The sequence below is a fragment of the Scatophagus argus genome, chromosome 15, assembly GCF_020382885.2.
Source record: "Scatophagus argus isolate fScaArg1 chromosome 15, fScaArg1.pri, whole genome shotgun sequence".
Lineage (NCBI taxonomy): Eukaryota > Metazoa > Chordata > Actinopteri > Scatophagidae > Scatophagus > Scatophagus argus.
The window spans coordinates 4,108,234-4,133,693 of NC_058507.1; the positions used below are offsets into that span (position 1 = coordinate 4,108,234).

Consider the following 25,460-nt stretch of genomic DNA (forward strand, 5'->3'; position numbering starts at 1 on the left):
AATACAATATGAGATCGACCAGCGTATTCTCTATCTATATCTGTAGGCATGAGTATAAAGGAATAGGCTGGTTGTAAAGGTTGCCATTTCATTTGTGAGCTTACACAACAATGAACAATGGTCCTCATGCGCAGAGTGAGCTTGCACAGTCGCCATGGAGCTGTACATATCAAAACATATATTCACACATGTTGACTCACATTTTTAAGTCAGCGAAAGTGAGTCTCATGGTTCAGTCACTATGGGAATTTTGCATACTCCATCTACTGACGTGGACCATGTGGTGCAGTTGAAAGCGGCAGAAATAAAGAGCAAGCGAACCCCAAACAGAAATCCCATCATTGTCTTTGTTGGGTAGCCTAATATTGAGGTACCAGAGACGACCATGAAGGCAGCATCAGGTTGATGAGACGGCTTGGATCAGCTTGTAGGTTTCAGAGCACACAGTGTGCTTTACAATAGAAAGCAAACTACTGCATACTGAAACAGAAGCATCGAAGTGACTGTGAAAGGATGCAACCTACACACACACACACACACTTATCTTAAACTTAACTTTTCATCCAAATGATCAGGACTGGACTGACATGTGTTGTATTTAGTTTCTAATATATTCCCTCCCTCTCCCTGCCTGCCTGTCTTTCTGTCTCCCACCGCCATCACTGCCGAATTGAGAGCCTGTCTCTATGACAACGTAGTACAGGCGGGGTTTGCCAGCTGGAGGCTGAGTCAATCAGTCCTCAGTTGGCATCACCGCTCGGAACCTCCACGCTGCATCACGCCCTGAGTGGAATGGAAGAAAAGGACAAGAAAGAGCATGTATGTAGCTTAGCTTTGTTGGCTTTCGCGGCAGCATTTCTGCAAAAAAATCATGATATCGTTTTAAAATATTAGACTTTGGCATGGCTTTCTGGAGAGACAAAAAAAATACAGGAGCACGTACTGTAGTTTGTCCAGCTGAGTCACTGATTGTTTAAAATGTGGATCAATAAAGCTATTGTTCCCATCGGTGCCATAGCCGGGCGCACAGTAAGACTTCCGCAGGCTGCACGGTGGAGTCCTGCAATAGTAAAATAAGTGCTCTGCAGGCCTCATCCTGATCTGTACGTGTAAACATCTCTATTGTTTCACAGGGGGAGTATATCGGAGAGATAAAGGGTGGGCTGCGGCCTTCAATGAAACTGGTTGTTATGGGAATTATCAACAAAAAACCCAAGAGGTTAGTGCACACACCTGTTTTCATCTTGTAATAAAAAGCATTTAAGTATTTATTATTGATGTACTGTTGCACGCACGACGTGGCAGCTAATTTAAAGTTAGTGATAAAAAAAAGCCCTGAGCTGTCATATAGCAGCATTGTAAAGCAGACAGATGTTGCCTGTGGTTCAGAGTCCCTGTTTTGGGAAAATATCTCTGTAATGCCAGTGCGTTTCCTGATTATGGGTTAGTCTGCCAACGTGCGTGGGAGAGTTGCAAATCCCATGAAATCTGAAGAGTCACGCTGGGATTTCTTTGGGTGATAACATTAGCAGGCTATTTATTCCTTTAGTCCTCAATTATGTCCAGGAAAAGACGACAATAAGGCTGCACAAAAAAGTGCAAAAATAAACTATGATGCAGAACCTTTTTTTATGTCAAGAAACTTATTTTTAGCTGCAGGGACATCTGGAGGTTTTTACTGTGAAAGGACTCGTTTTTTTCCTTGGTTTCCTAGAAAGAAACATGACTGATTGATTTACTTTTTATTTTAAGAGCCAGTCTAACTGCTAAATAAAACTTGCTGCTGCCGGGTCTTTGTGATATCAAATCCACTATGAATGTCACCAAAACTCTGCTGCCGAAAACATGTTCTTTGACACGCCGGTGATGAATTGTTTTATTCGGGCTCGACTTCATTGTCAGTTAGCAAGATCATTTGTTATCCAATCTTCTTCATGAAATACTTTGTTACTACATTACAGTTGTGACAACGACCAGAAGATGTCACTGTTCTCTAAAGAACACTGAAAAAACATGTGATGCCATCAGAAGAAAAGACGAAAGGCCACATGACAGCACAGGAAGTGTTCACATCCTTCACTTCAGCAAAAGAACAAATACCACACTGAGAAAATACTCTGTTATGAGTAAAAGTCCTACTCTGAAAATGTTACTTGTGGTGTAAAAGTATATTAGAAGTTGAAGTATTCAGTGCAGCAAAATGTGCCCTGTGACTGTTATACTACAATGTATTTCATATCCTTAGATCATTACTAATCATGCATCAATGTAAAAGCATTTTACTGTTGTACTTGTTGAGTTGGATCTCATTTTTGTAACTATTTTGTTTCGGACTTTAACTAATGATTATTTTCATTATGGATGAATCTGCAGATTATTTTCTCTATAACTGATTGATTGATTGCTTTGTAAAAACTCTGAAATAGAAAGAAATGCCATCACAATCACTTCGAGCCCAAAGTGACATCTTCACGATGTAACCTGAAAATAATTTAAAATTTATCTTTTATTACAATTATGAGAATAATTAAAAGTTAAAGAAAAAGAAGGAATTTGAGAAGCTGGATGAATCCAGAATAAAGATAATTTAAAGAAGTATCAGCACAGTCGCCAACTTATTTTCTGTCAATCAATTAATCGACTTCAGCTGTACTCATATTTCATATGTTTCGTATGTAAAAATCTTATTTATAAAGCCAAAAAAAAGCTGCCAAACACAGAGTAAAAAGCACAGTATTTTACACTGAATTGTAGTGCAGTAGAAGCTGCATGAGAATAAAAGTAAAGTGAAGTAAAGTAACTTAAATTTACCACAGTCTTTGAGTCTTTCTAAATGCTTTTGTCTGTCCCCGATGGCTCCTGTGGGCTCCAACAGCATCGAGGTGACTCTGTCCAGTAGGCCTCAGGAGGAGGACTCAGAGGGCGACGTTGGACTTCAGTTAAAGGTCAACTTCGTGGACAAGGCTGTCCAACGCAACGCCTGCCTGGCTGGGAAGTGGGGTCCAGCTGAAAACACCCTCTCCTTCTTCCCTTTCGCACCTGGAGAATCCTTCAAGGTACACGCATGACATCCGGCGTTTAAGTAGGCTGACTGACGGTGAGAAAAGTAAAGTCAGTCCGCGTCTTTTCCAGCTTTGCTGACCTCTGCATGACCTCACGTGGTCAGAAGTTGTTTTACTGCAGAATTCATGAAGTTCCTCCTGTGATCCCAGCGTTTCTTTGTCTTCACTGAAGACGCATGCAGAACATTCACATTTCGACCCTTCTTTCGTCTTAACATTTGAACACTCGCCTCCACCCTTTCATCCACCCCTCCATCATCCATTCTCCTCTAATGCATTAAAGACCAACATGAGTGAAAACTCAAGCAGGACTAAAACAGAAAACCTCAAAGACCAGCCTGTGATCTTGTAATGTATGTGATCCAGGAGTTTCTGTGTTTCCCCTGTGAATCACTCTGCAACACTTTGGGCAAATGTTGCCTGTTTGGCTGCTCAGAATGTCAGCATGTGAATGGTCATCGTTCAAAATCCAAATATCGCACGATTCTTCTGAGATCTGCTGTGAGTTTACTTCATGCTGCAGAGAACGTAACAGGAAAAACAGGAATCATTATGAGTTCTTACACAGAGTGCAGTATAACATCGCTGCTCTGCACAAGCTCCTGAAAGTATGGTATTAAAACTTAAGTTTTTCTCAAAGACATCAACTATATACAAGCAACATTAAAAGTAAAAAACAAATAATCAACAAATCACTTGAATAACCAAAGCTGGCAAAGCTTTGGCAGAAAAGTTGGCGGAAAATCAGGCAAATCTGTGACTCCTCAAACTGGACGGACATCTCTGTTTTTATTTAGTTATTTTTTTTTTGGTATGAAGCAGTAAATACGGAACTTTTAAATATAATAATAAACGCTGACCTTGTCCTTCCCCTCTGACCGTCAGATGGAGATCGTTTGTGAGCACCAGCAGTTTCGTATCTTGGTGGACGGACAGCCTCTGTGTGGATTCACCCACCGGCTCCCCAAGCTCGCCTCCCTCACGGCCTTACGAGTCTTCGGCGACCTGCAGCTCACCAAGGTGGCCTAACACCAGCGATTAAAAGAAGGGGGGAAAAACCACACACATGAGGGTGTTTTGGGACAGTATTCAACACATAAGATTAGACTAGAGCTACCTTTTGAGTGAATGAAATTAACCCACGGTGGGGATGATATGTCTCCAGAACCGGTTCCAAACGAAGTTACCTGCCTGCCTCGTAATCACGTGTTGAGACAAAGTGCCTTCACTAGATTACCAGTTTGGGGACTTGATAAAGACGAATGACTGAATGCTCATCAGTGTCTTAAATAAGATGAAGAATGTGATTTGGACTGAATTTTCCTTTTAAAGCAAATGTGGTCCAAGCTATAACATATTCCCTCAAAGAACGTTGCAGCTGTATCAGTTTTCGTGCATTCAAATCTCCCACGTTTGTTTTTGATTTCTCTGGGGTCAACCTTTGAAAGCACTTACGTTTACGAGCGCCCGCATGAAGATGAATGTGTCTCCGAAATCATTTGATTGTCTTTCTGTGCCCCGACTAAGTACTGTAACAGGTGTAATAATGTAAAACAGTCCGAGTAGGCTAAGTTAGTGCATGCCAGTAATACACACAGTTATGTTTGAGTGCTCCGAGTTCGCCTCCAGAGTAAACAGCAAGCTGGAGGGGATCAGGTTTGTGTACTTGTCTTTTACCACTAGCACTTTTGATGTGAATGTTTCATATTGACTCACTGCAATAAATCACTTGTGTTGTTATCTCCTGTGTTGTTTTCCGCTTTGTGGTCTAGCAACTGCCACTTGGATTTACTCCAAAACCCACTCGGCATTATCAGGACTCACCGAGGCATTGTGTCACCTGTGATTTCACTGGAACGAGGCTTTAAACTGACACCAGCTCAGCTTGAGTCACCCAGATAAAGGCTGGACTCAGCTTGCTGAGTGGGAGTGGCTGTCTGTGACGGCTGGGAGCAGCCGGCGACTGGATAAAACCTGATGGCTGTGACAAGCAGCGCCTGAGGCAGTTCTTGTCTCTGCTTGTACTCCCTCACATCCTTTACTTATTTAAAAGTACCACGTAGAAATACTCCCCTCGGGGCTCCTTACATTTAAGACTTTTAAGAGGAGACTGAATATAATTTAATACTTGTTTCATGGTCGTACCGATAAGAAATTATGATGGAAAATGGTATGACTGATATTGTATTATATCACATTTTTCCCCATTGCTTCACAGCAGAAAGTAATAATGATTTTTAATGATAAAGTGGATAAATATTGCATAAAAACTGACGGATAAATTGAACTTCTGTATTCTTTATTTGCATCTCCATTAGCTGCCATTACAAGGCAGGCAGCTACTCCTCCTGGGACGTGACATTAAAACACTACATGCATGTAAAAGGTGTTCAAAACAAGTAAAAGTCAAATAAAAACAAAAAGCAAACATGTCACAACACACCAAACCGCACTCCACCATAACGTTATGGTTCGTGTGTTTTCTGCAGTCTAACATAAAGTAGCTGGCGACTTGTTCCACGCTGTGATGGTTCTGTGCACTTCAGACTCCCTCACTGTGCGTGTGTTTCCTGCCCGGATGGCGTGCCAGAGTCACAGACAGTGAGGTAACATCACAAAATAAATGGAGGGGTTGTTAGACCATTAAAGGGAAAGAAGAAGAAAAATAAACTTTTGCTGCACAGATCTGTTCATTCCTGGACATTTTGGATGATGACTACAGTTATTTGTTAAATTTTGGATATTTCTACTTAAGTGGGTCTCAGAGATTTACTGAAATGAAGCCACCTGAGAAGGTTGGATGAAAAAGGGCTCCGACTGCATCCTGTTTTCTTGTAAGAAGCTACAAGTCTTGAGAAGTTTGAGAGGCACCACGCGTTTAACAATTAACGTCTATATTTTTGCTGTTTTAGGTAAGTTATTCATGTGCAAATGGTTAACCAGAGCTGTTGTACAGAATGTCGTGGCATAAAAAGTACAAAAAAAAGTGTGGAGTACAAGCACAAAGTAGAAGGAAATAAAAATACTCAAGTAAAATCCAAACACCTTTTAACAGTACTTAAGTAAACTACTAAATGTACTTTTCACTAGAGGTTTCTGGAGTGATACATTATGTAAAAATTCAGTTTGGAGAATAAAGTCAAAATTATTATGTTTTATGTTACAATAAGAAATCTTTTAAATCACATGAAAAATCTTTAACTTAAACCGAAAACGACGACAAGACAAAATGCTGCATCTTTGAATCTTAAAAAAATTCAGGTGTAATCAAGCTTAAAACTGCAGCAATTCTGAGATAAACAAACAGAAAAGTGACGCAACCATCAGCGCTTTGCCTCGTCGCAGTTTGATGCTACAGTTTTACATTCACAGAATGTGAAAAATTCAGTCCTCTTCATGGCTTTGAATGAAAACCTCTTGCTCTACGTCTGCTCTCTGATCGCATCTATCCAGGCCATCTTCTCCTGGTGGCTCGGAGCCTGGATGAAGTAACGTGTGTCTGACTGAGTGATGATTTTAAACAAGTTGCCTTGAACGTTGCCTTTCACGCCTGTGAGGGAGAACGAATTAGAGTCAGTGAAAAGAAAAGGCTAATTTCATCAGGAACATAAATTCTTTAAAGCTTTAAAGGATAATTCCGGCTTTATTTTCCTTATCGTCGACAAATCTCATGAAGAGACTTAAAGCAGCAGTGCAGTGAAAACCTTCTGACTTCATCTGATTTCAGATGTGGATTTGAAGTATTTAATGAAGGAATGTGTCTTTAACATCAGACTTTGGATACACAGATGACGCCTGTCAGTACAGTCAGTTCATTGATGATTCTGGGTCTTTTTTGATGAGAAAATAAGAAAATGCGATATTAAGAAGAAAAATCCTATTCTACTGCTCCTGCTTTGACGTTACTTGTGTGTTAAGAAATGTTGGAGACGGTGACTCACCTGAGGGAACTCCATTATCATCCAGAGAAGACACCAGACAGCCTCGCAGCGAGAAGCCGCCAGCGGGGCTGATGTCATCCTGACATCAGACAGGAAGTGAATTAGACCGACTCAGAATTGTGGAATTACAAATGAAGCATAGCTAAACAAAACAGCTGCTTTGTTTGGACAGCCGTGCCCTGTTCAGTGTCATCATTTAAGTGATTTTTTTATTTATGTCTTGTTTCTGTATCTGCCAAGATACACGCGTTTACAGGTTTTACTGATTTGCTCTCTTCAGTGATTTTGACTGCAGTTTATTGCCTTGTGTTGGTCTTCCACAGCATGAGCTGCACACTCACCTTGGTGGGATCAAAATAATGAAGGAAAGCGGGTTCTGAACGCAGCACAAACAGTCGCACCTTCCAGTTCTTCCTCCTGTGTCCCTGTGTTTAAGGAGGGCGAGTGTCCAATGTGAGGTCTCTTCATTTCATCACGTCATGTTTTTTTAAAATAAGACAAAGTGGTGCCCCTTTCTAAGAAGGCAACGGTTATAAAACCAAATTTCAGGTTGCCAGGTTGTGAAATCCCTTTCTGCTGCTGTTTATAGGCTGTTAATACAATTTTTAAATAAGACTTTGCTTCAGATCCTCATGACTGGCCAATAAAGCCTCATGAAGCCATTGGTTATGCAGTAATAATACAGTACATTTACCTGTTTGAGTAGATATCCTCTCTTTATCACTTTTCCACTCAGTTCCACTGCAGACAGCGACGTCTCCGCCTTCACGCTGCCTCTTTTCTTTAAGTTGTCAGACTGTCAGCAAACGTGTATTAATTACTGCTCCAATCTGCCATCTCAACAAATGTATAAATGTATGTATGACATTATGCAGCAGGAAGGCACCAGAGGTCAGTACACCAAGACTTCTTGGCACTCACAAAGCTGTACAGTGCAGTGGAGTCGTCCATGAACTGCTCGCTGAGGCCGGCGGTGCGCAGGGCCTCCACGCTCTTCAGGCCCACGGTCCGCAGGAAGCCCTCCTCCAGGAGGGCCGAGGCCAGCGTCGTGGCCTCCACGCGGGTCAGAGCCAGCTGCATGAACACCAGCCAGTCCACCACCGCCGAACCTGCAGGGACGCCACGTTAGCGTGTGTCTGTGCTTCACACCAGCAACAATGTGCAAACACTGCGACAGACGTGTGCGTTACTTCAGGTTTGGATATTTTAAATAATCTCAGCTTGAGGGGAAAAGTTTCATGTCTCATTAAATGTACATGAAATATTGTTACACATGTCACCAGGTCTTGATGTTGGAGATGAACATAAAGGCAAACTGTAGGCCATGTGGATATAAAGACACAGACATGAAGAGATAAAACACATGCACAAAGCAAAGAGACAAACCGCCCAAGTGCCGAGATAAAAAAAACTATGATGACACCGCTTCCCTTTTTTGCACATTTTCATTTGATTCTCTTTTTTCTGCTTTAATTTAATGCATTTTCCTCCTCATATGTGTTATTTTGCCTCATACACAATACGAAGCAAAATAGTAATGACCCCTTGAAATATGATAGAGTCAATAACTTATGCTGTATATTGTCTCTCCTCAGTACTTTCCACAGTCTTGTCATCCTCTCTGGCTTCATGAGCGTCACGTGTGAAGGGATTAGAACAAATGGGGGCCACAGTCACATTCTGACAGATTATAAAGGAGACTGCATTTAAATCCAAGCAAACATCACCTGAGACAACAGAGAATAAAAAAATGCTGTGAAGACCCACCTGAGAAACAGTTGCTGTAAGTGCTGCCCTGCTCCACATGGCTGCTGGTCTTGATGCCGTTGTGGACGTCATACATGGAGTCCAACACTTTGCTTTAACAAAGGGGATAAATACGTTCAAAAGCAAGCAGAGAGACAAAAGCAAACACCACAGGGTTTCACAAGCTGCAAAGTCTGTGGCTGAACTTTTGCTTGCGAGGCTCACCTCAGATTAATGTTGTGTAACCGGGATTCAGCGGGGTCCTCCTCGTTCGTGGCCTTCCTGCCTCCAGCTGTCCGCAGCTTGTCCACCGCGGCGTTGATGTCAGCTGCCCAGTCATCTCTATCCTCCCGGCAACAAGCCTCCAGAAAATGATCCACGCCGTTCTTTGTCCGGAGCTTGAACACCAACTAAAGAAGAAAAAAATAAACGATATAAAGCTGAGGGATGTTCAGCAGACTTGGGGCAAATTGTTCGTCGAAGCTGGTAGGTGATGGAGTTCAGGTCCTGACAAAACAGTAACCTGAGGCAAAACATTTTCTCATCATGTGAACTCTGTGAGCCACACCTTCATTGTGGTTTCTACCAAAACATAAAGAAAAACACGGAAAAGAAAATGTTGAAGATCAGTTTACAAACGGCAGCTGAGATGCAGCAAATATCAGTTTCTTTCTGTGCATTTCTGTAAATATATTCTGCATATTGTTTTATGGCAGAATTTTATTGAATCCTTTTCTGCTCTTGCAGTGAATTTTCTGGCCTTTAACATGAAGGTTCATTTGGTCTCCTTCAGGTTTAACTGCTCATTTCAGAAAAGAAGATCAGACAGAAAACTGTAGAGGTCCGTGAAGAAATGCCCTAAACAATAAAAATAATCAATCCGGTTTGGTTGTCCTTTGAATCCCTTGTTAATCTTTAACAGTACGCGACAAGCAGACGAAACACTGCAGTGTGTGTCAACTCACCGGACGATTTTCGTACTCCAGAAAGGGACAAGTTATTTCACAGTCCTTCAGCAGGACTTTCCCTCGCTGGCACGAGTCTCTTTTGCCTCCTTCAAACTTGTAATACAGCAGTTTGTCTGACATCAGCACAAACCAGCGCGCCTTCCAGTTGTGTACAAGATGACCCTGTGATCAGATTATAAAAGATTGGTCAAAAATGTGTGACGTGTGCTTATTTTACAGAGTGAGAAAAGAGACACAGAAAAACCCTGTTCTACAAATACAGCGATGGACACGTGTACCATCATCTCTCTCTGACTATTTATGATCCTCATTTTACAGGATTTGTTTTATTGTGTATCTCACAGAAACATCTTACCCTTTTCACCAGGAATCCTTCTCTTAAAATCCCTTTTTTCTGGTCTGCATCCATGCTGTTCGGTGGGATCTTGGCAGCTGAGCTTTGCCTGTTCCTGCCTGCTCAGGTTTTTAAATGAAGAGCAGAGTTTCTTTTATGCCTCAGTATGTGCGTCACCCTGTTCACACCCACACACACCTTGCTCAACATTTTCAGGCAAGCTCGATCCTACAGTTTCTGCCACTGATCACTAGAGGGCGCACTGACCCCTGGAGAGGCTCAGCAGAGGTGATGAGTCCTGAATCCTGCATGATGCACCTCTGAAAGAGCTGAGACTGAACAATGTAGCAGAACAAAGTGCACATACGGGTGAATGAGAATAAAGTGGTTGACGAGGCTGAAGATTCCTCTGCTTCTCTTACTTATCTAACTCTCTAATAACTTCTTTCAGCCCAGAATAAAAAAAAAGCCTTTTTTGATAGCTTCAACAAGGTGTGCTTCTGTGGTAGATAAAACATGGTTCCCTTCAGGTGGCTCAATGTGCAAGGCGACATGATTAAGTGGCCCACGGACAGCCCTTCCACTGGAGGAAACATGATGTAGTGCACTAATGGGTGCCCTTCAAATGGAGAAAAGCCAGTCCAGTGCAGTGTAGGTTTCCCTACAGGCTAGAAGATGAGTTGGCCTCCACGTGCCTCTAAATGGTTAAACAGAAAATACTTCCCTGTGTGTTTTTATTACAGAGGTGCAGTTGTTAGCACATCTGAGTCACATAATGAAACGATTCTAATGTTAACCAGCGTTTGTTACTGTCACCATAAATGCATCATGACGTTCTGCACCACCCACCACATACAGCTGGTGTCCATTTTACCTGATTTTTTTTACATCCTCTTTATGTTCAATTCTTTCTGATTGCTTTGGAACAAATATTTAAAGTTCTACATGGGCGGGCCAAGTCCTGCACACTGTTGTGACTGCATGAGCTGGTTTTAGGAAGATGAGGTACTGATGTACAACAAGTATTCTTTGAGGGACAGCCTCATGTGTGAAGGATTTGAGCTATTACAGCTTTGATGCCCCCTAGTGGCAGCATCAAGAACTTCAACAAAAGTTCCACTCATAATGGATTATTATGTTTTGCCAGATTTCCAGGATTTATTGTTATCGCTGCAGACTCTAACAAGCTACATTTCTAGTCCGCTTCTTCTCACGTGCAGAACAGAACCATCTGAATACTTTGGTAGCTCAAAACTTTCTTGAGGGCAGTTAATTTTTTAGTCATGACTTTTGTTGACATTCAGAGCCGCAGTTCTCATTGATATTGCTTACAGCCATGGCTCACACTTTTTTTCGGTCAGAAAGAGAAAATTCTACAGGAAATCTTCACGAGCTCCATCTGGAAAATCCTCGCTCCTGCAGGATTACTTTCCAACATTTTACTTCCGGATTTAAGAAAAATATGTCTTATTTTTATTTTTCTTCGGGGGCTTCTTGTCAGCGAGATTTTAATGAGCTTGGGGGGGGGGATCTTGTGTTACGTAACCTGTAATTTTGGATGAAAACCTTCGTGAGATGAGACAGGCATTAACGCTTGAGCTCTGCTCTCTGCTGCAGGGACTCTCCCAGGTGTGTGTGTCTCCCAGGTGAACGAACCTGCGCATACAAGCATGCGCTTATGAGACAGCTGGAATGTGCAGCAGACTCAGTGTGGCAACAAATCCGAGCCAAGACCAGGACCTCTGCGAACAACACACAGAAACCAGAATCCAAAATCCTGCTTCTTGGAGTGCGAGTCAGACATGCTGCTCTGAGTGCTGCATAAAGTCACCGGGCGAGGTGTGTCTGGAATGCCCTCTGTGTAACATTAACCATAAATCAAACATTAATTACGTAAAAACAATATGATGGTGTTTTGGCACGCCAGGATATGAGGGGCTGTGACGCAGGTCAGCTCACGTGGAGCGCCTGGTTGTCCTGGTCACACACACTTAAAGCGCAAACACCCGCCGGACTGTTTTCTTGGTCCACAGACTTATTGTTCGCTGGGCGTGTGTTTGCGTGTCCACGTCCACAGCTGGTTACACAGAGAGAAGGCCTCATGCTTTATGACGCTGAAACGGAGACAGGATTTCAGCTCGGATCCCAAACATGGAGGTTTCATTTTCAAATAGTGACAAATGCCACATTATGTTCACAATGACCGAGCGCCCAACTTTCAGACATTCACACAACAGTGACTTGTAGGTTTCGTTTATTTTTTCTTTTTAGGAAATTGTTTTTCAAGCGAAGGCAAAAGGTGGACACGTTTAATTCAAAGTGTTTTTCAAAGTGCTGCAACTGAAAGGAAATTGTTCTGATTTTTCTACAGGTAACAAATGTCCCGAGGCTGAAATTGCTCGTGTACAATTGGGCAGTTACACCGCCTTCATATTAAAGCGTGAAATGGAAAAACGGGGTGACGCAGAGCCAGAGTCACAGCGGTTTACAGCTGTTGACCTGTTTTACAGACTGTGTAATTTACATGCTGAGGAAGTTGCCCCGTTTTTCTTCTATTGCAAAATAAGAGAGCTTTAAAAGAGTCTCCACATCATTCACAATTTCACTTAAAACCCTGAGAGTTTCGTACTGACTCCCTCTTCTTATTTCTTCTTATGTCTTTATTTTCACTTAGTGCTCTCTCCACCTCTTTGTCTCAGTACACACACAAATGAACATTTTCCAACAACACCTACTTTTAATCACTAAACCATTTAGTATTAAAACATTAAATACATATACAAGAGCTTCACTATCAAATGCTACAGTTTGATACTGCTGTATTGCAGTAAAATGATGTCCTATAGTTACATCAGTATACTAGAAAACTTCAATTTCCTTCTTTTTTTTTAAGCATCAGTAAAAAACATTAAAAGGCCAAACCCAAAACCAGCTCCGTTAACTGCTGTCCAAAGAATATTAAAGCATATCAGTGAGTCACGTCGTTGCACAGTCTGACCTGTGCCTTCATTAAGAAGAGCACAAGCAGTAGTTTTTGGACAGACCAAACGTGTATTAATCCGCATCTAAAAATAGTCCCTGCAAATAGACTATTTATTCCTGTTTAAAGCAGCTGTAACTAAAAGGTGATGGATGTGTTCACACACTGGAGAGTAAAAGTAAGTCACAGCAGGCTGAACACAGCAGGGTCCAGCTGTTTACTTCTTCATCAGAAACCAGCAGGATGAAGCACCACAGCAAGAGACAGACAGGAAGGAAAGCAAGAAATAGACATGACATAATCTGTTAATGAGTTCGCTCACACCGTGAAAAATACAGAATATCGACAGCCTTTTCCTTTCAGATGGGCCTCAAAGGCACCATTATGCAGAATAATGTTTGGTTTGCAGTGGTGAGCTGAAGGGTGAGTGAAGAGTGGAAGTTCGTGAAAACAGAGCAGCGAATCAGGGAAATAAAAGCTCATGTTTTTGATTGTTTCACAGCCGCTAAACAACCAGAACGTCTGCACAACCCTCTAAAGATGTCCCGACACAGCAAAGTACTTAGGAAACGAAGAAATAAAGACAGAGGACAAGGACGCCACTAGAAACTCCTACAGGCTCTCAGTGATGACTGAGAGAAACTAAGGAACCTGCTGAATATTTTACACCTTTAGTAATAGACTTTATTCAGCAACGAGTTTGGCTTCATAGTTAATTTTCTCTGCTTGTAAACTTTCTCTCCAACTGAAATAGAGTGAGAAGATTTTCACTAAAAAGCAGTGACGTATACACAACAAGGCACGTGACTTACAAAACACAGCAGTATGTACAGCTAAATGCTATGCAGGCGAACTGTTGTCAGTTAGACTCTACTGCTTTTTAAATAAAAAAAAACCAACAATGTATTTTATCTACACACACACAAAAAGTTTTCCAGGACCTACACTTTGTTCGAAAACCCCTATTTACACCCGAGCACCTGAACTGTCTCAGTGGACGTCTGGTCTCCCAGTCTCCCATTCAGAGCACATTCAGTACTTTACAGTCTGGTCCACTGGAGCCGACTCAGCAGGCGTACGGGACTGCGGCAAACTGGGCGCAGCCGGACCTGCAGCCCAGGAGCATCCATAAAGAGGAGGTTGGGGAGGGAGGTTTAGGCAGCGCTCAGCCTGTGCCACGCAGACACCACTTTCTCTGGATGAGCCATCGTGTCCTTCCACTGCTCCACTGCTCCAGGGACGGGGCTGTCAAATCCCAGCTGAACCTGCCACAAACATCGGGAAGCTTGTTGCATGTAATCTCTTATGGAGAGCAGGTCTGGAGCGTCTTTTGAAAATGCATTTTGAAATAAAAAAATATCAACATCCTCCTCCTAGAAAAGCTGAATTCATAAGTAATAATAAAAAACAAAAAAACTTTTCCTCTTCAATGCTCCCTGGTGTTCTGCTGTAGACCTGCTTGCTCCACTTGGTCTGGTTTGGCCAGTCCCTTGAGTGGCAAAACTTTTAGCAAACTAAGACAAAGCAAACTGCGGGTATATGTTGTTGTTACAGAGTCAATTGAATGACTTTATTATTGTGTCACAGCTAAATCTTTCAATCTTTTATCACAAAAAGGGAAAAACGATGCGCCAGTATCCTGTAATTACCACCTGTGGCCACAGTGGCCGCTGTTCAGTAATAGTCACATTGTGTGTCCTCAAGGTTGACCATCTAGTTTCAGCTGATTTAATCTCGGGCAGTTTGCCAGTTTGCTTAGGAAGTACTTCAGGTTCAGAGATGAAAACACCTCCTGATTGTAGAGAATAATTGGAATATTTTCAAACTTTTAGGGATATGATAATTAAAAGAAAGGGCTGAGTACTTCTTCATCACGAAAAACCTGTTACCCAGCGACTCACCTGTCCGAGACACTGTTTCCTCCTGACCGAGCTCCGGCTGTAGAGTCTGACTGACAGCGAGCAGTCCTGGTCTAACGCTGCCAGGAGGAGGTGAAAAGTGTCGTTCCACTGACACTGACCCCCCGAAGCCTTTAGCACACGAGACTTCTTCTTCATCACCACCCGCCCCAACTGGTACATCTCCACTTTGACAAAAAAGGCTTCACAGGGGAGAGAGAAGGTAAAAACAGCGGTACGGTCACACACATGAGCCACATGGGACTGGAGTGACTGGCATTCTCATCAGGTTTCCAGTGACGCCTACCTTGGGTGAGCGGTGAGGAGGATGCTGGGAGGTTTTGGGCGGCGAGGACCTGGAGCTGGATGCGTCCGTTGACTGGCTGGAAGCAGGTGGTGAGATGCAGCTCAGAGTGGCACACCTGAAAGAGGAGACACAGCAATATCTAAATAAATAAATCAAATCAATAAAGTTTTTATGCTTTCATTTCCTTTTTTTTTTGTTTGTTTTTTAGTTCGTAGGTGTTTGTTGGAGCACTGGGTTTGACCATTGTAACGGGTTATGAGGGGAAGTGGCCCCTAATGATTGCATTAATGATTGCACAAAAACTGTAAGACAGGACATGAACATGTGTGTCATTTACTGAGTGTATCCTCCTCTGGCACACAGCAAGCGGGGCGGCGTTTACTGCATGGTCATCTCTTTTCTGGACTTCTAAGTGGCCACTGAGTACCAAACATTTCACCAGCATCAAAAGTAAACGCGTTGTGCTCCAAGATGAATCTTCCATTTTCAAGTTTCATCCTCACCGGACCAGCACTGCAGCAGCTACAGACTTTTAGGATTTTGATATTTTGACCTTTTACGGCTGCTCTCCGAACAATCGGTGTAAATTGCCAGCACGCGGCTTCAAGAGTGCATGACTTTAAAGCTACAACACACTGACCTTTAATTATTGGCCAAAAGACGTAATTTTCTACATAAAACGCCAGAAGGACACACAAAGTGCATCAGCCCTCCGTTTTTTGACATAAAATCCAAAGTTTGATGTGCTCAGTGTTTTGATCCTTAAATACAGCACTTCACCAGGCCAGACACTGTGTGCTTCTGACTTAGTGTAGGCTTAGTGATTTCTGAGATGTAACATTTGACTTTAAAATTGAACTGTGCTGTAATGTCACTTAAAATAATTAATCTTGTCTGTCTGTCAGTCAGTTAATCCAGTGTTTTTAGTGCCTTTGCATGATTGCAAGATTTAAGACTTAAGTGATCCCCTGACTTTTCCTTATCATTGGGTCAACATTTTAATTTGTCCATTACTTGTTTTGTCAGATTAATGACATTCACATCAGCCTCAGTCTAAAGTACTTAGTGTTTAGTGCTAATGAGCTAAATGTTAGCATGTGAACTCACTAACCCAAAATGGTAAACATGATAAACATTACACCAGCTAAATTTCAGCTTGTTAGCATTGTCACTGTGAGTACATTAGCATGTTAATGTTAGCATATAGGAGTGGATCAGGGCTGGTCTCCATTTGGAAGAAGGGCCCATAGCAAAAGGCTCTTTAAATATGTAGGATCTGTAGGATTCCTAATTACAATGAAGTTTTCATAATGTGAGCATGGTAAAGCATCATCCGCTTTTGGCCTTTGGCCTGCCATTAACTTCCACTTTGGGCCCTCCAAGGAAAAAAGTTTGGGCACCCCTACTGTAGACCGTTGCTGCATGATTCAGCTTGGACTGCCAGCTTTCCTGCTCCTTTTCAAAACACTGCCAATATATTTTTTTTTTGTTCAAAACTTCAGCAAGTTCAGCTGTCTCCACCCTTAAGAGCCTCGACCGAGTGGCAGTGATTTGAACAATATGTGCCTTTTGTGTCCACCAGATGGGTAAATTCACTGACGGTATCAAATTGTCCCTCTGAGAACCTAATGATGATTCACTGTCTGATCCCCTAAGTGCAGACACAGCTCACATTTTACTGTCACTGGCCAGACATGCATCCATTTATCAACAAACCCACTCTCTGCTGATGAAATGGTTTGGTTTGACCTACTTTCCATGTCTTACATTTCCAGACTCCGCACTCTGGTTTTTCCTCTCCAATAAAAGCCTGTTTCCAAATTTCCCTCCTTTAATGAATCCCCTTTCTCTTGTTTCTGTGATTATGCAACAACATAAAGCCTGACTCAATGTCAATATTACCCTGTTAGGGCCATGAGGACAGTACATGCCAGTGGGCTACAATGCATCATGACGACAGTTTTATGAGACACACACCGTGCTTTGTTCTTATTTACTGTGCGCATACAAAGGGGTGATAAAAGACAGCAGCCAACAGAGGAAATGCTGGAGAGTAAGTGGTAAAAGTGGAGCATATTCCCACACTGAAAGTTTTCCGCTTGGCCACAACAGCTGGACGTTGGGAAAGAACAATGCATGAGGCCAATTTCTGAGCAGCCACCATCGTACACTAAACGAAGAACTGTCTTGTCTTAGCTAGTCTTGTCTCGTTCTTGTCATAATCTAACCACAATTCTCATTTTTCCTCTTTGCATTTTTTCCACATTCAAGATCAGGACTAAACGGGTTAAAAAACAGGTCAAACTAACAATACAGGAAGATAAAGGCACCATGGGCATATTTTAAGCAGCAGTCAGTTGTTCCAACTGTTGGTCCAGTGTCCTGGGTTTGACATAGTAATTCTTTAATTCCTGGGAATCTTTGTTCTCAGACTGATGTAAAGGGGGCACTCACAGACGATTTGGACGGAGGGTTGAGGTCGAGCCAGTGCTCCGTCTCCTGAGAACCGAGCTGTCGTAGGGAGAGGACGCACTCCGCCACCGTACGTTTCCTGGGGTTGTGTGTTTGCAGACGCAGCACTAAAGCACTGCAACGCAACTGCTGAAGACGCAGCGCAAACACAAAGGTCTCCATAAAGGACACATCCTAAAGAAAAGACACAGCAAAATCCAGGTGAGATTTACACAACAGATTCAGGAAAAATAAATCCATCTGAGGCAAACTATGAAGCTTTTCCATCTAGAATAACAACCCTGCAAAGTCTCCCAAAGAAAAACTTCATGAGACCCAAAGAAAGAAAAGGAGTCCCTATTAGGAAAGGAATCTTTGTCAAATCTGGTCAAATTCTTCGTTACAAAACTGCCAATTTATTCATAACCCTTAGCCAAAAAAGTGGAAGTTTAAATCTGAGCTAAGTAATTGCAAACATAAAATCTCAACTGCAATATAACTTGCAGATCCTGTCGTAGATGTTTCATCAGGTTTTAGTCAGTGGGCTTCAGGATTACCTGACAGTACGTCTTGATCGAGCTCTTGAACTGTATCGGTTTGGGGATGGTGATGATCCCTTTAAATCCAATCTTTTGCTGCTCCACTCCGTCCAGAGGAAGGTTGAGGTCTGAACACTGATAACGAAAGAGAAGGGAGAAAAACTTTTTAGTCGAGGAAGGTTGAATCTATTTATAGACTTAAGCAAACAAGTTCGGGACGAGCAGCTTTACTTAGTCAATGGGACATAAATACCAAACCACTGTCATTTAAGCAGTTTATGCTTTATTTAGGCTCAAAGAAAGACTTCTGTTATAACGTTACACATGAAGGGCATCCAAACCAGAACTATAATCTTGGGTGGGAAAGAGGTGCTTCTTTTCAAATGTTTTCCCCTGTTCCTCAAGGAACCAGCGCATGTCTCTGCATTAAAGCCTTAAAACAAAGATTTCATGTATAACACACGCACACATGCACGCACACAGTGTAGTTTTTGCCTCACTTCCTCGGATACACGGATCGCTGTGCTTTAGCATCAATGGAGGCCGATCTGTTTTGTAAAGAAAAACAACAACCTTTTCCTCCCTGAGCATCCGAGCCAAAGTTAAAAGAGCGGCGAGAGGAGCAAACAGAGGCCTGTGTTCTGGACACACAGAGGGTCCATTGAGAAATGCTGCAGAGGAGCATAATGGAGCTCTTTGTGTCTCCCTTCTCCTCGCAGCATGTAACCTTACCTGGACCAGAGTGATCCACACCTGCTCCAGAGCCTCCTGGTAGCTCACTTGGACGCTCACCTTCCCCAGCTCACGCTCATCACCTGACAGGGTGATGGAGTCTGTAACATTTGGGAAATCAGTCGACAGCAGCACAACAGGAACAAATTATTGCGTGTTTTTGGATGTAATCTTGCACATATGAGCTCACAGTGTGGCTTACTAAGTGCAAGATTAATGTTAAACACTGATACAGATGGAAATGCACATGCTTCTGCACCCCTTTCAATGTTTAATTTATGATTTCACATTGCCTTCTCAGTCATGCACACTCTGGGTGACAATCTGACCTTGTCGTCCTCCGCCATCAACATTTCATGAGTGATTTTTCTGAGCTCTACGCAAGTCAAGCATCTTTAGAAATGCTCAAGCAGGATAGCTAGAGCTATGCACAACTTATCAATACATGAAAAAGCCCTATTATTACTGCGCAGCATACAAATCAATAAATGAAGTATCAATAAAAGTATTAGAGGTAGCACTTTGTCAGGCACTTACTAACAGGTTGCACTTGAAAGAAAAAGCAACAAGTAAAAGCAGCAAGTAAACACATCTTTGTGTCCATACATATAAAAACAAATTTATCTCTATTATAACAAAGCTGTTTCTCTTCGATGGAATAACGCAATCTGAAAGAAGGCTTATCTCCGAAGCTCAATGGTGGACTGCAGTGAAAACATTTGGAAATGATTACTGCAGCTGCCCTTTCATGCTTACATAATGCAGACTGATCTTAATCAGACATAAGTCATGACCCCTTTACCCTCACCAATAAGAGGACGGCGGTGGACAGAGGTGCATCTGAACAGAAAGTTTGAAGGGGAAAGTGTTTGTAGATGGAGACAAGTAGGTATTTAAGTTACCCAGACTGCTTTCAATGGAGCCAATCACGGAGGACGTGCTGCTCAGGACGCTGGAGACAGAGTCGAAGCGCTGCAAGTTAAATGCAAACACACATAAAAAATAGCATGACAAGTTCACTGTTTATTTCTATAAACTTAATCACACAAGACAGCAGTGCTAGCTTTACGAGGATGCATTCAGGTGCAGCGGTGCTTTGAACCATACCATTGACATTTAGCAGGTATAATGTTTGCCATGTTCACTCTCTTAGTCAAACAATTGCTAATTCGCACTTCACGCAGAGTACACATGAGGCTGATGAGAATGTCAAAAGTTTTTTTTTAAACAATGCAGTCATCAAAGAACATTTCGACACAATGATGTTCCTGGGTGAGAAGTTTAAATTCATCATCAGGGGACCAGGAATGTCTGCACCATCTAATAGCTGCTGCGACATTTCTGTTGAAACTATAAATGTCAACCTCATGGCGGCACAACAGGAAACGTCAGAGGATCACCAGAGTCATTAGGATTCATCCTCTGGCGACTGTGAATGTCTGTATACAATTTGACTGCAATTAGTTCAGTTAAGATACCCTCGCTGCGAGCACAGCTAACAAATCACTTTACATCCTCTTCTCCCATTTCCTCCCTGAATCTGCCACAACTTTGAAAACACCACCTCTGATTGGTTGTTTCTTTACTCGCAGTTTTCATTTCACAAAGCCAGGTTTATTTGTTTACTGTTTGATCTACTGCGAAGGTGCTGCACCTTTCACGGCTATAATTACTCATTACTGTTTGCTCATAATGCTGCCAAGCAAAACATTTGAACGAGCTGGATGGGAATTTTACACCCACTGCACGTTGCTTTGGATAATAAGGACATAGATAGGAGTGAAAACCAAACAGAAATGTATACTTGTTGCAAAATGAGCAAAATGGGGAGTGTGTTACATTAACATTGCTCAGGCATTTATCATGCTGTGAGCCACAAATGTGCTATTGTAAGGTTTATCAAGGTTATCAAGACTCCTGGGAATATTCTCATTCATCCAGGTCATGGTTATTTCATGGAAATTCAATCGAACGCAACTGGACTTAGTTATTTGTCTTAGGTTATCAAGACGTTAGACTGATTGTTTGTAACACGGCCTCAGCTATTCCTGTTAAGTAATGAGGAGCTGTAGACATTCATACTAGACCACATCCTTTTTAGGACAAAGAAATACGCCCAAACTTACTCATTGTTTTCCTTCCTTTATTAATGATTAAATATCGCTTTGCTCCAGGCAATGGTGTATAGCAAACAGAAAAATTCAGAGAGAGGAATTGGATGAGTAAGTAAACTCCACTGGCTTCACAGTCACTTTCAAATCCATTTCCATAATACCTTTCAGATCCACTTCAAAAGAGCTAACAAGCTCATCCGTAATTAGTAGGAGGTTTCTTTGACATTTTTGTCATTTTAATTAAAGACTTAAAGATGTTATACGGAGCCCCAGATGGGACATAAAGCTGTCATGGTTATATTGGCTATGCTGCATGAGCTAAGATAAGCTAAGCTCACTAACTGCTTGCTCTATAGCTTCATATTTACCGTTCAAAATATTTTTCCATCTCACTGCTTTATGTCACATTCGGGCCTCCATACATTTAAATGTGTTCTTTTATAAGAAGTGGCACAATTGCTGAAATGTTCTCGTTATCAATAAATAAGATATATGAATGTCTGCGAGTGTATTTTTCAAAATTTCAAAACTTAAATACAGTTAACTTCAGAAGCCCTGCACACCTACACCTGCTTCTTAATCAACTCTTTGGCTCCTTAAATCAAAATACCACCGTGGGAGGCTTGTAATGTTCCACTACGCTGCTGATGGCAGTGGAAACTATAAACCTATATATAGTTTTGGCTGACACAGGGTGAGAAACGCAGTGTGAACTTAGATTAGATAGAGAACAGTCTCACCTGCATCTGACCCTGAGAGCTGGACAGATCAAACATGGAGCTGCTGAGCTGCTGCTCGTCGCCCGGCTTCAGCGTCCGACCTGGACGCGAAACAACAACAAAAACAACAACAAAAAAAACATCAGTCAGTGCACATGATGACATGATGATGCTTTAATTAAGTTTAACTGATACTCATAATTGACTTCTGATTCAATAATTTTGGTTCATATCCTGAGAGAAGCACGACTGAAGCGTTTGATGAGATGCACCACAACATCTGCTACCTGAACTTTGGGGACTGGAGTTTCCTTTGTCCTGTGTGTTGCGGCGGGTCGAGCCCGGGGAGATGAACTTGGCCGTCTGACCCTGATGGAAGCTGGACTCGGTGCTGTAGGCGAAGAGACTGGAGCCCAGCAGCTCTGCCTTCCTCTCTGCATATGTGCACCGGGCTGAACCTGCAGCCAGGGAGCAGGGCTGGAGGTCAGCGTGCTTCTATCTGACCCAGTTATTCTTTTCACTTAGCAAACGAAAAGACTGCGGCTATTCATTCAGAAACAGGATATCCTGGTGCTTGTCTCCTGCGTCAGTGACCACTGAGCTGATTTTAATGAAACTTAGATGCATGAGGGATTATGGCCACTGGCTGTGTCCTCTGTGAGGTCTGAGCTTGTTTTGGTGAAGTACTGTGTGAAACTTGCCTTAACCTCAATACTTTAACCTTGGCCCGCATTGAAGAAAGATTATTAACATGTTTTATTCCACACTAATTTGACTGCGTCTTTGGTCTCCAAGCAGCATCATGGACATGATTTTAAGACTTGATTTTGAGCTGGTTTTCCAAACACATGCCATCGAAATCCAGTCAATTTTGGCAGCCATACTGCACAGTGTGAAGTAATAACAAAAGTAAAAGTTCAGTATTATTCCTGGAAAATAAATGATATCAGTTACATGTTGTGTATTCAGTGGTTAGAGACAATATGATGCTAGAACCAACTTTTGAGTCAACGCCAACATCTGCAACAGGTTTCTACATTGTTTTATTGTTGAGGTTAATTTGCATGTGATAGTGAGACTGTGTAAATTAGTTTAACCAGCTAAAAGGGACAGAGCACCTTATAATGCAAACAAACGAAGAACAGCCAAACTGCTGTTTTTCAGTATTTACGTACTCTGCGGTCCAGACTGTAGATTGGGGAAGCGGGAACCTCTGGGTTGGACATAGGAGGCCTTGAAGGTCGGCAGGACGAACGGCACCTCTCTGCCGTCCGGGGGCAGCTTGGACAGGAGGTAATCTTCTGTGACCCCCTTTCGGCCTTCGTAAAACTCTGGTTCTGATGCTGCTGCCTTGTTAGGAGGCATCTTCAGCGTGATCACTTGAAAGCGAAGGAAATCAAACCATCAGAAAGAGAACACCATGAAAGCTGTCCGATGTACAGGTGTGCAGGACGACAGCTTACCTTGGGTCTCGTGCTCCTTCCCCCTCTTCTTCATGAAGTTCTTGCAGCAATCTTTGAGACACTCCATGGCTGCAAATGTAAACATTTCAACTGGAATTTTCAGCTTACACATTGAAGTGTGATATCACCAGGGCCAGAACAAGCCTTTCTTGGACCCTAATCGGTAGTTGAAAACACTTCATATACTAAAATTTGTTAAAACCCAAATTTGTTATAGTCATCCCAAATCATAGAAGTTTGGCAAAAGTGCCTAAAAATGTGTTGTTGTTATGGTACAAAACTCTTCCTCATACAAAGTTAGGTATTACACCTCAAAAATCTGTTGATGATAAAACCCTAAAACCTGTCAAAATCCCCCCCACACCCCCATAATGCCACTGAAATCCCCCAATTTTGGTACAGCAACAGCAAAATTTATTCCTCAATATGTTCCCAAATTTTGTGATAGTGTTTCTCATTGCCAAAATTTAATATGGTGCCACAAAAATGTGGTGATAGACAACAAATTTGTCTTGACTTAATCAAAATAACCCAAATGTAGTAGATTGTTCAAATAATTATTAATTAGTTTTTGATTTAATCCCACAATTTGCTGAAGTGCTCCAAACTGATATACTCCAAAAAATATATTCTTAAAGTCCGAAACCCCTGGCTAACCCCCAATATTGTTTTATTTCCCCTTTAATCCCAGAGTTTGGTATAGAGCCAACAAAATGTGTTCATGAAATCCCATAAAGGTGTTGCAGTGCCCAAACACTGACAAAAGTTGGTTTACCAAGTGTGTATTGTTATAATCTTATATGTTCAGTGTGCAGGATGTCAGGGGAACAACTGGTAGAGATGGAATAGCATATTTATAATTTTCATTCATGTTTATTCACCTTAACATAAGAATTGTTGTTTTTTGAATGCAACCTCACCACAAGATGTCACTAAATCCCACACACTGGACCTTTCTGTAAAGTTTGTGAGTTGATGTAATGTCCCAAAGTCCATAAATCATCCACGTTTGATCTAAAGACCCTAAAGGGCCTTAACTCCCAAAATTCTTCACATCTCATTAGCTCCGTGTCTCAAATTTGGCTCAGTGTCCTCAAATCCATTATTTCACTGTCACAGCTGGGATGATATTTAAACACCCTACATTAAAACTTCCTTATGTTTAATCACAGAAATTAACAAAACTCCACTTCATCTCAGCGTGTTTTGAGGACCACTGGAAAGCTTGATAAACACTCAGATAAATAAAAAGTGAAGAAAGTTTGTATCATTTCATGAAGCCAGAGGTGACTCTGCGTTGTGCTGCGGACGTATGAAGGAATTTGCGGTGTGTGTGTGTGTGTGTGTGTGTAACCTTCCGCCAAGGAGCAATCAATCAATTATTATTTCACCTTCTAAAAGCAGGAAGAAAGTCGACTTACCCACGCGATGTTTTCACCGACAGAAGACAAACTGTGCGCATCCAGCGGTGCAGGTCACCCTCACTGGCCGGCTGGGGAGAAATGCCACTGAGCGAGGGTTTGTTGTGTGCTTTTGTTGCAGGTCTCTGCCTCCCTCACCCTGCCTCACCCTCCTCCCCTCCCTCACTCACACACGAGCTTTATTCCCGGACTGACACCGTGTGTGTTTGCGCTTCCTTCCCCGAACAGCCACGTGAGCGCCGCTTTCTCATTTGATTTTTTTGTTTTGTTTTGCGTTTCGGTCCCTTCACTTGTGCGGGCTTCCTGTCATGTCACCTCTTTCCTCCTCAGTCGAGATCTTAACACCGTCTGCATCATCCAGGGAGAAACTTGGCTATTATTTATTGACTGACAAACACTCGCTGAAGGTCTCACTTAGACTCACGCCACAGGTGAACAGGTGTGCGGTTTGTTCATTCAACATTTAACATGTTCTCAAATGTTTTTGGCCTGTTGCTCCCCCATTCCACAAAATTAGTGTTGTGCTCCAAAATGTACTGCTATAATCCTAAAATTTGCCATCGTGCACGCAAATCTGGCATTCTTCCCATTGTCCCAAAGTCCCCAAACTTCTGTGCTCCCCCATCACCAAAACTGGTATAAGGCTCCATAAATGTGTTGATAAAACACCCTTAATTTGTTACAGTGAAACACAGCTTTGGTATGATCTCCCCAATATGCAACTGCTCAATATTCGTTATAACCCAACACCACCCAACACCACCACCAAAAGGTTTGATGAGTTC

The 25,460-nt window shown here is 42.2% G+C and overlaps 3 protein-coding genes across 3 annotated transcripts; 1 reads left to right on the forward strand and 2 right to left on the reverse strand.

Moving 5' to 3' along the window:
* Nucleotides 1-656: 656 nt before the first annotated feature.
* si:ch211-10a23.2 (Galectin-related protein A-like) lies at nucleotides 657-4,802 on the forward strand. The gene is made up of 4 exons (XM_046413723.1): nucleotides 657-819; nucleotides 1,134-1,219; nucleotides 2,876-3,056; nucleotides 3,948-4,802. Exons 1-4 carry the CDS (start codon nucleotides 793-795, stop codon nucleotides 4,089-4,091), a joined length of 438 nt encoding a protein of 145 aa, XP_046269679.1. The 5' UTR covers nucleotides 657-792; the 3' UTR covers nucleotides 4,092-4,802.
* A 538-nt stretch (nucleotides 4,803-5,340) lies between these two features.
* On the reverse strand, nucleotides 5,341-10,224 carry plek2 (pleckstrin 2). The gene is made up of 9 exons (XM_046413722.1): nucleotides 10,073-10,224; nucleotides 9,715-9,879; nucleotides 8,975-9,159; nucleotides 8,771-8,862; nucleotides 7,925-8,112; nucleotides 7,698-7,799; nucleotides 7,345-7,428; nucleotides 7,004-7,082; nucleotides 5,341-6,612 (listed from the first exon to the last, which is right to left on the reverse strand). The coding sequence occupies exons 1-9, from the start codon at nucleotides 10,124-10,126 to the stop codon at nucleotides 6,485-6,487; spliced, it is 1,077 nt and encodes a 358-aa protein (XP_046269678.1). The 5' UTR covers nucleotides 10,127-10,224; the 3' UTR covers nucleotides 5,341-6,484.
* A 2,064-nt stretch (nucleotides 10,225-12,288) lies between these two features.
* Nucleotides 12,289-24,831, reverse strand: LOC124072234 (tandem C2 domains nuclear protein). The gene is made up of 12 exons (XM_046413462.1): nucleotides 24,676-24,831; nucleotides 23,255-23,323; nucleotides 22,967-23,170; nucleotides 22,079-22,249; nucleotides 21,813-21,892; nucleotides 19,861-19,930; nucleotides 18,959-19,059; nucleotides 18,245-18,361; nucleotides 17,691-17,882; nucleotides 15,237-15,351; nucleotides 14,933-15,132; nucleotides 12,289-14,296 (listed from the first exon to the last, which is right to left on the reverse strand). Exons 2-12 carry the CDS (start codon nucleotides 23,319-23,321, stop codon nucleotides 14,186-14,188), a joined length of 1,428 nt encoding a protein of 475 aa, XP_046269418.1. The 5' UTR covers nucleotides 23,322-23,323; nucleotides 24,676-24,831; the 3' UTR covers nucleotides 12,289-14,185.
* Nucleotides 24,832-25,460: the final 629 nt, after the last annotated feature.

Bases quoted from the DNA above. Each gene is read 5' to 3' on its own strand.
- si:ch211-10a23.2 (XM_046413723.1), top strand. From the start codon at position 793: ATGGAAGAAAAGGACAAGAAAGAGCAT. The intron at 820-1,133 runs GTATGTAGCTTA...ATTGTTTCACAG, and splicing joins AAAAGGACAAGAAAGAGCAT to GGGGAGTATATCGGAGAGAT. The intron at 1,220-2,875 runs GTTAGTGCACAC...GGGCTCCAACAG, and splicing joins ATCAACAAAAAACCCAAGAG to CATCGAGGTGACTCTGTCCA.
- plek2 (XM_046413722.1), bottom strand. From the start codon at position 10,126: ATGGATGCAGACCAGAAAAAAGGGATTTTAAGAGAAGGATTCCTGGTG. The intron at 8,863-8,974 runs GTGAGCCTCGCA...CCTTTGTTAAAG, and splicing joins TTACACAACATTAATCTGAG to CAAAGTGTTGGACTCCATGT. The intron at 7,429-7,697 runs GTAAATGTACTG...CCTTAAACACAG, and splicing joins GAGGATATCTACTCAAACAG to GGACACAGGAGGAAGAACTG.
- LOC124072234 (XM_046413462.1), bottom strand. From the start codon at position 23,321: ATGGAGTGTCTCAAAGATTGCTGCAAGAACTTCATGAAGAAGAGGGGG. The intron at 23,171-23,254 runs GTAAGCTGTCGT...TTCGCTTTCAAG, and splicing joins GAAGGAGCACGAGACCCAAG to TGATCACGCTGAAGATGCCT. The intron at 22,250-22,966 runs GTACGTAAATAC...CCCTGGCTGCAG, and splicing joins TCTACAGTCTGGACCGCAGA to GTTCAGCCCGGTGCACATAT.